The sequence below is a fragment of the Tribolium madens genome, unplaced genomic scaffold, assembly GCF_015345945.1.
Source record: "Tribolium madens isolate multiple individuals breed KSU strain unplaced genomic scaffold, Tmad_KSU_1.1 Scaffold_96;HRSCAF=242;Tcas5.2_LG5, whole genome shotgun sequence".
Taxonomy (NCBI): Eukaryota; Metazoa; Arthropoda; class Insecta; order Coleoptera; family Tenebrionidae; genus Tribolium; species Tribolium madens.
The window spans coordinates 8,566,122-8,580,073 of NW_025401068.1; the positions used below are offsets into that span (position 1 = coordinate 8,566,122).

At 31.2% G+C, this 13,952-nt stretch overlaps 5 protein-coding genes across 5 annotated transcripts; all 5 read left to right on the forward strand.

Annotated features, from left to right (window-relative positions):
- The first annotated feature begins 398 nt into the window (after positions 1-398).
- Positions 399-898, forward strand: LOC123013106 (endocuticle structural glycoprotein ABD-4-like). The gene has a single exon (XM_044411446.1). The coding sequence runs from the start codon at positions 434-436 to the stop codon at positions 812-814; it is 381 nt and encodes a 126-aa protein (XP_044267381.1). The 5' UTR covers positions 399-433; the 3' UTR covers positions 815-898.
- A 183-nt stretch (positions 899-1,081) lies between these two features.
- LOC123013205 (endocuticle structural glycoprotein SgAbd-2-like) lies at positions 1,082-2,075 on the forward strand. Its single transcript, XM_044411602.1, has 4 exons — positions 1,082-1,140; positions 1,265-1,470; positions 1,522-1,686; positions 1,741-2,075. The coding sequence occupies exons 1-4, from the start codon at positions 1,126-1,128 to the stop codon at positions 1,931-1,933; spliced, it is 579 nt and encodes a 192-aa protein (XP_044267537.1). The 5' UTR covers positions 1,082-1,125; the 3' UTR covers positions 1,934-2,075.
- Positions 2,076-3,960: 1,885 nt separating this feature from the next.
- LOC123013935 lies at positions 3,961-10,062 on the forward strand. The gene is made up of 7 exons (XM_044412811.1): positions 3,961-4,073; positions 4,291-4,532; positions 4,586-4,859; positions 4,912-4,997; positions 9,398-9,434; positions 9,535-9,656; positions 9,704-10,062. The coding sequence occupies exons 1-7, from the start codon at positions 4,062-4,064 to the stop codon at positions 10,026-10,028; spliced, it is 1,098 nt and encodes a 365-aa protein (XP_044268746.1). The 5' UTR covers positions 3,961-4,061; the 3' UTR covers positions 10,029-10,062.
- Positions 10,063-10,222: 160 nt separating this feature from the next.
- Positions 10,223-11,720, forward strand: LOC123013381 (gustatory receptor for sugar taste 64e-like). The gene is made up of 6 exons (XM_044411858.1): positions 10,223-10,487; positions 10,534-10,719; positions 10,769-11,049; positions 11,104-11,424; positions 11,481-11,570; positions 11,625-11,720. Exons 1-6 carry the CDS (start codon positions 10,223-10,225, stop codon positions 11,718-11,720), a joined length of 1,239 nt encoding a protein of 412 aa, XP_044267793.1.
- Positions 11,721-13,138: 1,418 nt separating this feature from the next.
- Positions 13,139-13,941, forward strand: LOC123013936 (endocuticle structural glycoprotein SgAbd-2-like; the record flags this gene model as incomplete). The annotated part of the gene is made up of 3 exons (XM_044412812.1): positions 13,139-13,219; positions 13,279-13,418; positions 13,583-13,941. Coding segments are annotated over 3 exons (525 nt in total), but the record flags the coding sequence as incomplete, so codon positions are not given.
- Positions 13,942-13,952: the final 11 nt, after the last annotated feature.

Here is a 13,952-nt window from a genome sequence, read left to right on the forward strand (position 1 = left end):
AGTCAAATAGAAAATTTAAAATGATCTTCAAATATTTATTTAGCAATTAAGCAGATTTGAAATCATATGCAATATTGATTTTTAAGATTTTCGGTTTAGGTACCAAAAATTTAATTATTTTAATTCGCGTTACTAAATTGGACCAAAATAAAACCAAGGCTGTTGTGCTTTTCTATTTTTCAATAAATATATTACAGATTAACTAAGCGTTTTGAAGAAGGATAGCAAATGTTATAACCTTTTTTAGTTAATCTTTGACGTCTAAAAATAAATCTTACACATAGTATCATCTTCGATTATAAATTTAATTTGCTATGCCAAAAAAACAACATTTTTTGTGAATAGAATATAAATTCTGATTTGTTCATCTTTTACCAACTAGGAGAGTCCCTCAGTATAAATAGCAATCCGGGGCCAAATTGCTATTGTCAAAATGATAAAGCTTGTGCTAGTAGTGTCTTTAGCAGCCGCTGCTTTTGCGGCTCATATCGAAAAAGAAGTTATCCCAATTGTGAGTCAAGAAAGTGAAGTTGACTACACCGGAAAATTTCACTACAGYTATGAGTCCGGAGACGGAAGTAGAGCGCAAGAAGTTGGGGAATTGAAGACTTTTGATAAAGACAACGCTGGAGAAGTTGTCAGTGGAGATTTCCAATACACTGGGGATGATGGTAAAACTTATAAGGTTTCTTATACTGCTGATGAGAATGGGTATCGGCCACAAGGAGAGCACATCCCGCAAGTGCCACCACTGATTGCACGTGCTTTAGATTATCTGGCAACAGCTCCGCCACCGAAAGATGRGAAATATTAGATTTGTTACRCATTTTGTATATCAACTGCCACAGCCATATTTRTGATTTGTAAAATACACATAAATAAATATTTTTGAACGGTTTCTTGTGTTTTCTATTGATAGATCATCTGTCGCCAATTTCTTTGTTCATCGTAACACTGTTTGTGTAATGTTTACTTAGCATTAAATTTTTAACGAGGTTACATCAGTTAGCAAGTTTTATGGGAAACATTACCAAAGGTTTTACAAATAATGCATAGTATAAATAGCCAAATTATGGACTGATTGATTGTAGTACAATTGTTGCACTTGTGCGAGCACAGTTCAAGATGAAATATCTTCCAGTGAGTTATTTGTGATTTTTTAGAAATGTGTTTAAGTAGAAATTGCGTAAACATAGCAATTACAATATTTTGAGTCAATACAATAAAACTAGTAAGACAAATATAGAATGTTTGTAAATTTCAGATTGCTGTTTTTGCTCTTATTGTTCCCGCGTTATCGCGACCACAAGGACCTACATCTCAACAAAATCCTCAGTTAGCTRCACAACARCAACAACAGCAATATCAACAACGTTCTCAATCTAACACACAAAGTGGAAGTGCTACAACCCCAGTGTCTATAGTGAGCCAAACTGAAGTTGTTGGACCTGATGGCAGTTTCAATTACAGGTGATTACATGATTTAACAAGTTATAACAAATTGATTTTTGTTAATTGTAGTTATGAGACTAGCAATGGCATTCACGTAGAACAGGGTGGTTATGTGAAAAAAGGTGCGGAAGGGCGAGCAGTTGATCCTAATAATCCTGAAGCTACTGGTGATGTACAAGTGATTCAAGGAGCTTATTCTTACACTGCTCCTGATGGTCAACAAATTTCGGTCAGGTAGGAATAAATAATTACATTTTAAGTAGATTAGATTTTAAATTTTAAACACAGATATGTGGCCGACGACAATGGATTCCAACCTGAAGGGGATCATATACCAAAAGCTCCAGARGGAATTACGCAGCAGCAACAACATCAAGATTTTCAACAACAACCTCAAACTTTCCAACATCAAGAACGTCAGTTCCAGCAACAGCAATATTCCAGCACTGGAAACAATCCTAGTCAATCAACTCAAGCCTAGAAACGCTACTTGAGTATTTTTTGTAATAATGAGAAAAGTAAGTTTACATGCTTTTTGTAAAATAAATGATATATTTTTATAAATAATTATTATTGTTTTAAGTGTACTTGCATGCTGTACATTTAATAAAAAGAATCATATTAAATAAGTCTGTTGTTTTATTTTCCGTTTATCTAAAAGTGCAAATTACCTCTTTTTTTCATCGATTAATAAAACTGTTTTAATTTTTTATTTTTTTTCTTAATTATATATGCCAAAATAGTAAAAAAAACATTAATAATCTAGTTAACGAACATTTGGTTTGGTTAGAAAATTAACATATAAAAAGTTCCCGGCTCTCCGAGTTGAACGGAGGTTAGAAAGCACATAAATTGCTCTTTTGTGCCTTTTTACTTATATCCAGAAAACGGTCCGTTTTACATAAAAATAGTTTGGTGTAAAATTAATCCTTATAAAAAAACGAAAAGATTACCTTTATTATTAAGAAATAAATATCTACCGTACACATATCTATTTTTATAAATAAGTAATGCAATTATTTATTTTTGTTTGTAATTTGCCTTTTGATGCAGCAATGGCTGCTCAATTTGCTATAGATACTTACATTAACTTCTGACAAATCTATAAGGGGCGTTACGAGAAATTCGCAAAATTTAAACGAGAAAAAAACAAATGATCAAAATATTCAAAATTATTACCTACTATTAGAATGAGTATAAAGCTACTATTTCCTTCTTTATGAAAACGTCGTTGTTTTTCTTGATTTTGGAAAGTTTTTTTTAATTTTTATCAACACAACTTTTTAAATTTTTAAGTAGATTTTAACACAGAAACTCGTATTTTTCTTTTACTACATTATTAATTAATTTTCTAGTTTCTGTCGACTGAAAAAGTTTCTATTGTTTAAAACATGTCCCATGTCAGCGAATGCTCGGTTTCTTTTGTTTAACCGCAATAGAAATTYAAAGATATTTCTGTTAAGTATTTATCTATTCAGATTTATGTCCGATTTGTCGTAAATTATGCAAAAGTTTTCACCAGATACGCTCAAATTTGAAACTGAAATGGATGTTGACATTTAAGAATAAGCATTGTAAATATGGCGGAAGTCATAAATTTTATAAGAAAACTAAATCGAATAAATACCTACCTAAAAAATAAATAATGATTATTGCACAATAGTGCATTAAGTGCATTTTTTGCATAGCTTGGCATATTGCTCAAATGCATGAACTGATGTCATAAATATTTAGATACTCTTCTAATAATTATCAATATATCAATAAAGGTTGTTAACACTTAATCTCTGAGAAATTTTGTAAAATTTATTACATCGCTAATCATTTCTAAATGTAAAATATCGATTACCTACGTATTTAATTATTTAAAAAGTAACATTTAATGTTAATACTCGTATCACTATCCTGAATCCGTAAATAGTAATCAGTAAAAGTTCGAGGACATAAAAACATTACTATGGGAAATGAAGATCATGCAACAGACACAAATTTTCTTTGAGATTATAATATAGAAAAATTTCTTATTACACTATTTTTAGTTGTAAAAAAAATTCTAAAATTAAATATACGTCGAGTCTGTTAAGGGTTAAGTTAAGTTTAATAAAATCACAAATTAAATGAAAAGTAAATTTTAATTTTTTCATTTCATTAAAATTTTGTTTTTTATTTGCTTGTTTGCCCTTTCAGCTACAGTAACTTTTTCTAAACGCTTTGTTAATCTTTTTGTTGCAATTCTTGAGAATGTTGTTTAATAGTTTAATGACTTTAACATTAAAGTTATTGCTGATGGTTACTTTACGAAATTCTTTCACTACCAAGGCGTCTATAATTTCTTCGAAAAACAAAAACATTAAAATGGTTTATTATAAACTGATGAAAATGTCAGCGAAGATTGGAATTCAGAAAATGATATTACACAAATGCAGATGATCCTCACACCTATATATTTTTTTATAGGAAATGTATCATAATGGCAGACTATTTAAGGATGAGTGTTCAGATTCGTGGTGGCGCTCTAGAAGAGTGGAGCTGCTCCAGTAGTGAGGGTATAAATACAGATTTCTCTTATCGACAAATTGTATATGTGTTAGTCCCTCACGAGCATCATCATGAAGTTTTTGGTAAGCCATCTTTACCTTTCACTTTACTGACCTTTGACTTTTAAAATTTCTAAACGATTATATAAGAAGGATTCTACTTTCATTTGATTGTTGCTGGTGCAACTTCTTGGGATGGGCGACAGATAAAGGTTAAACGCGTTGCATAATCGATGTTTGCTCCTCGCATTTTTCATATTGACAATTCGCTATTTATAAACCGGCTATATTTTTTATTTAGATCCTCACGGCTTWCYTAATCGGAACTTGCCTTGCTCAAGGTCCTTTACAAAGACGCCAAGAGCAATACGACGACGACCAGCAGTACCAGCAAAAGCCGCAACAGCAATATCAAGAGCAACAAAAACCCCAGTACAATCAACAATATCAAGAACAACGTCCAAGATCGCACGAATCTACAACCTTTATCCCTATTATTAGATTCGATAAAGAACAAGGCAACGATGGCAGCTACAAAGCTGCGTAAGTAACTGCAATTTTTAGTGTGAAATAAAACGGTAATAAATTTCCTGCAGATGGGAAACCGGAAATAATATTATTGCTCAAGAAGAAGGTTACGTGAAGGATCTTGGACCGGATCCAGACGCAGAGGGCCAACACTTAAACGCTCAAGTGCAGCAAGGATCTTACACTTATACTTCTCCTGAAGGACAAGTAATAACTGTCAACTACATTGCTGACGAGAAAGGTTTCCATCCTTCAGGAGATCATTTGCCTACTCCACCCCCAGTGAGTCCTGAAGTGCAGAAGGGATTAGATTTGATTTTTGCGGGAATAAAAGCACAACAAGTAATTCAAAATTTGTTTTATTGGATTAATATAATAAATTGCGGTGTTACAGGAGGCTGAGGAAAGAGAGACACGTCAAGGACCTCAAGGACAAAAAAACAATGCTCCACCGCAAGATTATAACGGACAATACCGTCAGCAATAATTTAGGAAAAGAATTCTGTGATTTACACATTCATAAGTACTTTATATAGACTGAATTGTTTCACTCATCTACTTCACATGTTCTTTAACTAGAGTAAAAGCTCTTAGATAATAAAGTTTTTTGATATTTTTTCATATAAACGTCTAATTATTTAGCTACAGCATTCGCACAGGAGAAATAAAAACTATGTTAAAAAAAGTTAAACCAGTGTATTATGGATTGCATATACTAGAAACATTCAGAAGAAAGGTGTACAAATGGTGGATGCGCCATATAAATCAATATATTGAATCTGTGATTAAATTAAGTTAATGTAAAACTTTTATCAGCATTCATAGTACAATAATATACAAGTTAAGCTGTCATCGGTGTTTCTATTTTTTATACAGTATCACAGATTGTACCTTCCTGTTAACTGTTTGCTTGTGTAATACCTACGGGTATTTTTTCATAAATATTTATCTGTTGAAACTTAATTCCTAATTAATACATTTTCATAAACGTATTCAATAAAAGAGATCAGAAGATAGTGAACATAAAAACAAATTAATATTTTAGTGTAATTCAGTTAAAGTTWAAGTAGAAGTGACTTAGAAAATTTATTATCAATACGTTACCCCAGAGAAAGCGTTTTATACAACATTTTTTTTACAGAATTYATTTGAACAATATTAAGTGCTCTCATAATCACRAWRKMKYWGKTWYCTTACGAAATAGTTGTTATCTTCATAAACACTTTTTTAAGATAGGCAACACAATATTCTACGTTGATTCATAGCATAGTTTATACCTACGTGTCTTAAAAAATAATAAACTTTTGAAAATATTTAATTCAAAATTTAAACACACGTTTGAGCACAATGGTGCTTGAAAAGATTTTTTTGTAATCTTTACCATCTGATTCTTAAAGAATAAAATTAGTTACAATTACAACAAATTTTAGAGAGTGCATTATAGAATCATTTTAATAAAGTTGAAATAAAGCAATTTTTTTCGTCAAAAAATAATTTTTATTTTGAATTAAAAAAGTATACAATGAGAATTTTATTTTGCTGAACAGCAACACTATTAACGCTATGTATGTGCAATTAAAAAAAATCATATCATTGCATTACAAACAAGTACAACATATCCAAGCAACCCTAGCGACAATATTTGGAACAAGAAACGCATGTTCAGCAACATAAAATCTTCACTGTAGGTATATTTTTGCATTTTCTTTATGAATCTATGAATTAGGTTTGTTACATACATATTATTTTATTTTTGGGTTTTAATATAAAACATTTTTTCATACACAAATAAAATGTTAGTTACTTTGATTAAACAGCAAGGAATTCAACCATTCAGTTTCTCCAGTACAACAGGTGACGTTGACAACATTTTTCTTATTTGCSCTACAATGATTACAATGTATCGAGTTTTCTCCATTTTTTGTCCGTGATCAATTTTACTTCACCGTATATGGAAAATGTATATTCAACACCAGACACCTACACWCTAATTCTCATTTATTACAATAACATTTTACGATTACGATTTATTACRATTACAATTTATCAGATATAARAAATGGCAAATTTATKCGTTTCTGTTATTAACTATCATAACAACTGTTTTATTAATTRCCAGTTTGTTCTAAAGCTATTACACATCTCCTAGTTTAAAATAACTATCCGTTTCCATTCCCATCAATTTAAAAACCTTAATAGACTTAGTACAAAAATTAAACAAATTAGAATCATTTTTAGAAACACTTTTCTCACAGCGGCTGATTCATTTCGTAAAAAACTGTTTTCATTACGTAATAATTTGTTTTCATATAAATCACCACAAATAGCAAATCTCGATAGGAGATTACAAGCTGTGACATGGTTTCAAAAATTAACCAAATTTTTGCAAAAAGGAAGCCATTTCCAAGGCAGCCTACGCACACATTTTTATGATTGCTTCATTTAACAGTAAATCTTAAGTTCAACATTGACATAGACAAATCCTTTAAATTTTTGTGCCACGCTAATATGAGAATTATAAAGATCATCTGTAGCTCGAGGCTAGCAGTGACCGTGAGGGTTGCACAAAGACAAAATGAACACTTTTACTTAATATTTAAAATTAATTAGTTGGCATTTTAATTTCTTAATTTTTATTATTGAAGCAACCAGCAAAATCTAATAATTTTACTATTGCTATATTTTTTTATACGTTATATATACGTTCTGTTGGAGACCACCTATGAAACCATTATTTTTGGTTTGCTCATAATATTGTCACTTCCACTGAAATTAGTATACTTACAACTATACTCGTATTTTACAAAAGTGAATTTAAAAGGTAAACATTAATCGTATTTGATTCATGTTTGTCAAATAAACACTCTTTTTTTTTTTAAATAAAATTTCAATAATTTGGAGAATTTTACAATGGACTTGATTGGTAGTCGTATACTGTGAAATTTACAGCTTTATGTTTAAATATTTTTTTTATTTTAAATACATTTTTTTGTCATTATTGAGTAATTTGTTTAAGTCTAATTTAATTTACTGTTTATTTAGATTTATGGAAAGAAATAAATATTTTAAGAAATTTACGATTGTAACTTAAATCAACTGTTAAAACTGTTATAAAAGATGATTTATTATTTTCATTATCAATAAATATACTTATAGAGTATWCCAGGGTGATATGGTGAATCGGGTGAAATGGTGATTTACTCTGTTTTTTAAAATTTCACATTTTATAAAAATTTAGTAAAATAGCACTAAAAAGGAAGTSGATTGGATAAAATGTATTAGATGCCAACTTTGCACAAAGAYTGTACAATTTAATAATATAAATATATGTAATATTTGGGGTTAAAAGCAGAAAAAGTAAGTTACCATTTCACCCATATGCATGGGTAAAATGGTAAATTTGGTAAAAAACAAATATATTTTTTTTTCAAATTGTTGCTATGTCTCTAAGAGGTTATAGTATTTTTATTTTGTCTATATTAACAATTTCTTGTGTTCTGTAGGGCTCAATTTTTTTGTTCACCATATCACCTTGCTTTACCCCACATAAAAATGCATTTAGAATCATTGAAATTGCAAATTCAAACAACATGATTGCCTGTCAACTAGTCAAATATTTGTTTCCTCGCATCTTCCGCAAGCATTCTTGTGTCATAGTAAAGCAACTAAATATTATCATTTTGACATCTTTTAGGTTATTCTCACTCATCACGATTAGGTACATAATAGCAATAATTCAACACGTATTTCACCTAGAAAGGTTGCCGTCATCATGTGTCATAACTCATAACAGTTTTAATATTGTCTTCATTGGTGTCGAAAGTTACATAAATCTCTCTCATCTCATCTATTTCTGCGCTCATTTCTCACTTTTTTCCGGTGCTTTAATTTTACACGAACAGAAAAAAATGCAATTCTCAGTAAGCATCACGCTCTCAAATCCTTAATTAAGCAATTTCACAATGCGATGCGAAAATGTCTCTTAATCGCATGAAGACAGATCATGCAATGAACCATGTTGAAATTGATTGTTTTCCCAATTCCAGTAGCTGTATTAATCGGAAAATTGAAAATTTTGTCTCGCAATGACCTAAAATAGGTAAGACACAAAGGTCAGCTTTCATCGTGTTTATAACATCCAATAGTATTTTGAAATGTTTACCGATAATTAATTATATTTATTTTACACGCGAGTCTTCAAATATTTAACTGTCTGCATGACAAGTAATAAATGTAATTTTATTTATCGAACTGTAAAGTTGGTGTTGGTAAACAGGCCTTGATTCGGCCCTGATAAACCCGGTGAARAAGCAAATCAAGCAATTAATTAATGTTTCGTAATTGGCATAAACCTTTATTTATTAAAATTATTGCTAAAAAAGGTAATTGGGCAAAATTTTGTAAATTTCCATTGAGAGCAATAGAGCCATTACAGAGTTGGGTTAATAATAGTAATTTCGCATCGATCGTATAAAGGAGTTAAAATTTGCAACCTACTTTTGTTCGATGATAACAATTACGAGTAGGTGTGAGCCAACAAATGAATGAATGATCGACAGGACCGGACTGTATTCAATTAACCCCATATTGCATGTCGAAGTGAAAAGTCGATTATTATCTAACTCGTTGCAGAGAAGATAACAATGCCTTCAAATGATCTATACAAAAATCAATATTACGCATCAATCTTCTACAATTGAATGTCAATTTACCCATCGTCTTTAAACCGTATTTCGCCACATTATCTAAAGTTCATGTGTGTTGCATGTAATGATTATTTAATCTTCTAATAATAGTTTTAAGGTATTATATTGCCTCCTTCAATTGGGRAGGGATAACTCAACTTAGTATAAATACGAAAATTTCACTAATAAGTTTAGTTCGACGCTCTTTTTCAACAAAACCAAAATGAAAGTGGTAGGTAATCCTCCAACCGGTGTTAAGTGTTTGAGTGTTAAGTGACAATTTCTTGGACTATCACCTAATTCGATATTAGTAACGTGAGTACTTTTCGCAGATAATTGCTCTCTGTGCCCTTATCGCGGCCTCTCACGCCCAACAACAGGCAACCAGTGAACCCATTCCCATAGTCAAGTACGACAACGAAGGAGTCAATGCTGATGGGTCATACCAATGGAGGTTAGTCTTAGAAACCCAAAAAATCCACCTTAATTTATTTATTACAGCTACGAAACTGGAAACGGCATTAATGCACAAGAACAAGGACAAATAAAAAATGCCGGCTCTGAAAACGAAGCTGCTGAAGTTCAAGGATCAGCTTCGTGGACGGCTCCTGATGGCACTGCCATTTCTCTGAATTATATTGCTAACGAAGATGGATTCCAACCTCAGGGTGATCATTTACCGACTCCACCCCCAATTCCTCCAGCGATCCAAAGAGCTTTGGAATGGATTGCCGCCCATCCTGAACCGGAGGAAGCAGCCGCTCCCGCTGCAAGCAATTTGAAACCAGTTTATAAAAAAATCGCCCCTCAACAAAGGAGATTTTAAGCTGTTTTCTTGTAAATAAATTTTATTGTGTAAATATGTTTTTTTTTTACTCGAGCAAAGTACACTGTGAGTAAATAAGCAATTAATGCGTTACTCAAGTCCATTAGTGAGCTTTAATAAACAAGTTTTAACTTTAATGTGATTGAAGTACGCGCATTTTGCTTGAACCAGTTGTGTTGTAGTGCAACTACAAAATGAAAGTTCCCCAACCTGGACTACTCTTGATTCAACCCCAAAATAATTTTCACAAATCTCTGAGATTCCTTTTTGTAATCGCCCAAATATTTGGATATTTTCCGGTTCAAGGTGTTTCGGAAGAAAATGTAACTGGGATAAGCTTTACTTGGTTTTCTTTGAGAGTATTGTCGTCACTATTAACAGCGTTTTTGGGAATTGTAGTAATTTTTGCACAAATTAGATTTATGAAACTTATAACAGGCTATGAGCAGGCACAAATGAGTAAGATTATTAATTAAATTAGCTTTTATAAATCAATAACCTGTAGATGCGATCGTATTTTATGGTTCTGGAACGTTGTCAAGTTTTCTTTTCATAAAATTAGCTAAAGATTGGCACGAAATTATGACCAATTGGAACCAATTAGATARGGCATTGATATCACACGGTTGGCCTAAAGGTTTAGATAAAACTTTGAAACGTATTGCTATAATTTTCTTAGCACTTGAAGCTGGTATTGCATATTTTGTTATTTATTTTTTTTAAACATTTTTTTTTTGTAGCTGAACACTTTACAATTCAGGCTAACAAACTTATAGTGGCAGTGAGTTGTCGTGGATCATTTTCTAAAGGTTTCCGATACTTTGCTGTCGAAATGTCTTTTGCAGTGGTTTTCGATTTTGTCGATTATGCTCATTGGCTCGGCATAATTTTTCAGCTAATGAACACCAGAATGGCATTTGCGTGGACTTTTCTCGACCTGTTTATTATTTTGGTCAGTTGTGCTTTAAGTGAGAGGTTTCGTCAAATTAACGAGCGAATTCAACACTTAACAAATATTAAAGTATCTAATTAAAATAATTTTCAAGTTGTCAACATCAATTTTTGAACTTTTTAGTCAAAACACTTCAAAGAATGGACTGCAWTAAACGAAGATTATAACCGTCTRTGCTTATTTTGCGATTATTTAGACGATAAAATTTCATGGCTTATTTTAATTTCTTTTTTCAACAATTTTTATTTCATTATTTTTCAAGTGCATTTGAGTCTGAATCTTGTTCTGGCACCGCCGTTAGAAATTATTTATTATTTAATTTCTTCAAGTTTACTCATTCTGAGAATGGTGTCTGTCTGTATTTATGCAAATCGAGTATATGAAGAAAGTAAATTACCAGTGGACATTCTTTCAGTTGCTCCTTTAGAAATCTACAATCAAGAAGTAGGATATAGGTACTCTGCTATTACCTAATTTTAACCTGAAATTATAAATTTTAGAACGTCAGACTTATTGTAACTGCTAAGTATCAAACTACAGGGCTTACGGCCAGAAAAATGTTTCTTCTTACAAAAAATCTTATTTTTGGAGTAAGTTTAAAATGAATAATCGGTGATGTTTTATGCTATTTATATTTATTTAAGATTGCTGGCGCAGTACTTGCTTATGAATTAATAGTGATACAACTTAATAAAAATCAGCCAAGGAAGCAACAACCATCTCTTTATTCATTGTGTTAAAAAAATTAAAAATAAGAAAATTTMATGAAAAAATGTCTGGATGTTTTATGTGTAAGCAACACGAGCTCTATAATAAAAACTGAATAAATCACAGAAATTTTTAACTTACTCTTACTCATTTTAGTTTTTATCAATTTTGTATTGGATAAACTCTTATAAATTAACTCCAGTGTGCAAAGCCGCATACTTACCAATTACATTAAATTTAACGGCTTAGAACGTTTTTACTGCCTTTGCAACTTATTAACAATAATTGTTTTAATTCTTTTAGCCTAATATTACTAAATTTGAGTACATTTTATATAAAAATAAAAGCTATGAAATAATTGTTACTGTTTGACAGGTAAATACGTGTATAAAGATTCACACAAAATTCAAAACTGTGTATCCCGTCAATCCATTAGTTTATAAACATGTTTAGTGTACAAATATAATGTTTTGTGCTTATCATTTGCATCGCTTTGTAGTACTAACAGCACTTTCTAGACATACAACTGGTGTTAAAATAAATATAAAATTTTCCTAAGTCACTAAATACGTTTTTTTTCTTTATATTTCCAATAAAAATATAGTATCTCAACCAACATACGTTAATAGACTTTAACATAAGATCATAAAAGTCAATACGTAAGACTATTTTTATGTTATCAAAAAAAGATTTTCTTACGTTTTTAACAAGAACATAACTTTTCAAATTAAGATTTTGTTAAAACTTCCGCTACATATAATAGAAAACAATTTGCATGCTTTTATTGACAACACTACCAAGTGTATTGCTCTTGTTTGAAGACGAAACCACAAAAAAATAAAATCTTAGTAAGCGTAATCCCCTTTCACTTCCAAGSAAAATGTTCACTAAACTTGCTCTTTGTATTCACAAGCAAAATATTTTTGAAATACTTATTTAATATTTTACATCACCARCAATAAGGGAAAGTAATTTGCTTCATTACAACAAGTTCTCCTATTAGTGTGAACGGTAAAAAATAAATAAAGCCGCTTTCCTGAATTACAAAATATTTAGTCAGTCAACAGAAAAAAAAATGCATTCTTGGTAATTATATATTAAAAATATGTAAATATATAGTCTTATTTGAATTTATTTTTTTTACTTTTTATGCAAAAATAGGTGTCCAGATTTTTAAGTAACAGGTAATGAAAAAAWATTCACAAATTTAGGAACTGATTAAAGTCTACAAATTATTTTTTTAATTTGTTAGATTCCAGTTTTCAAATAAATCTAAATTAAAAAAATACTCTTTTCGTTTTCGTTTACCTAATYATTTGTTTGTCGATCTTCTAAATAATACCTTCTTAATTAAAAGAAATTATTGACATCTTCTCTATAACCCAAGAACATATGGATTAATTTATTTTACAAATGTGAAACTATATTTAAAGAGGAGAGTTTGGTATAAAAGCGAATCCAACCAGCTATTGTACTATCAGTTTCTATACCAASTTCCGACACTGCACTGTGTTTAATCAAAATGTGGCAGGCAAGTTAAAACCCTCAAATAATTAATATGCCAATTAATAATGCTTTTCAAACCTTCAGCTTATCGGATTACTCTCTCTAATTGCCATCGCTGCATCCGCCGATATCCCCGATTACCAATCGATCCAGGAAGTCAAAAAACCAATTGTTCCCATCTTAAAACAAACTTTCGACCAAGACCACGAGGGCTATCAGTTTAGGTAAGAAAAAAATCGATTTTTTGCACCACTTATAGATGAAAGTGCAAACAACAATCTGGCACGACTTTCACAACATCTGCCTTACGTCTCTCAAATCAAAATTATTAATTAATTTTACTACCTAATCCACAATTAGTGCGTGGTAAAAATATTCGTTTAATTAGCTATGAAACGGGCAACGGCATCCACGCGCAGGAATCGGGCTATTTCAAGAATAAAGGCGACAAGAAACACGAAATTTTGGTGCAGCAGGGCACCATTACCTACCACGACGAGCATGGGCATCCCATAACCTTGAGTTATATTGCTGATGAAAACGGGTTCCAACCACAAGGAGCCCATTTACCCACGCCTCCTCCGATTCCAGAGGAAATTCAGAAGTCGCTGCAGGAAATTCACCAACAAGAGCAGTACCAGCAGTCTGAGGGTTTACAGGAGTATGCACAGGAAGGGCAGGAGTATCAGTGATTATTAGTTTTGTTGATTTGTTTGTTAAGTTTTAAATAAAGTTTGATTATTTTGATAAGGTTTWTG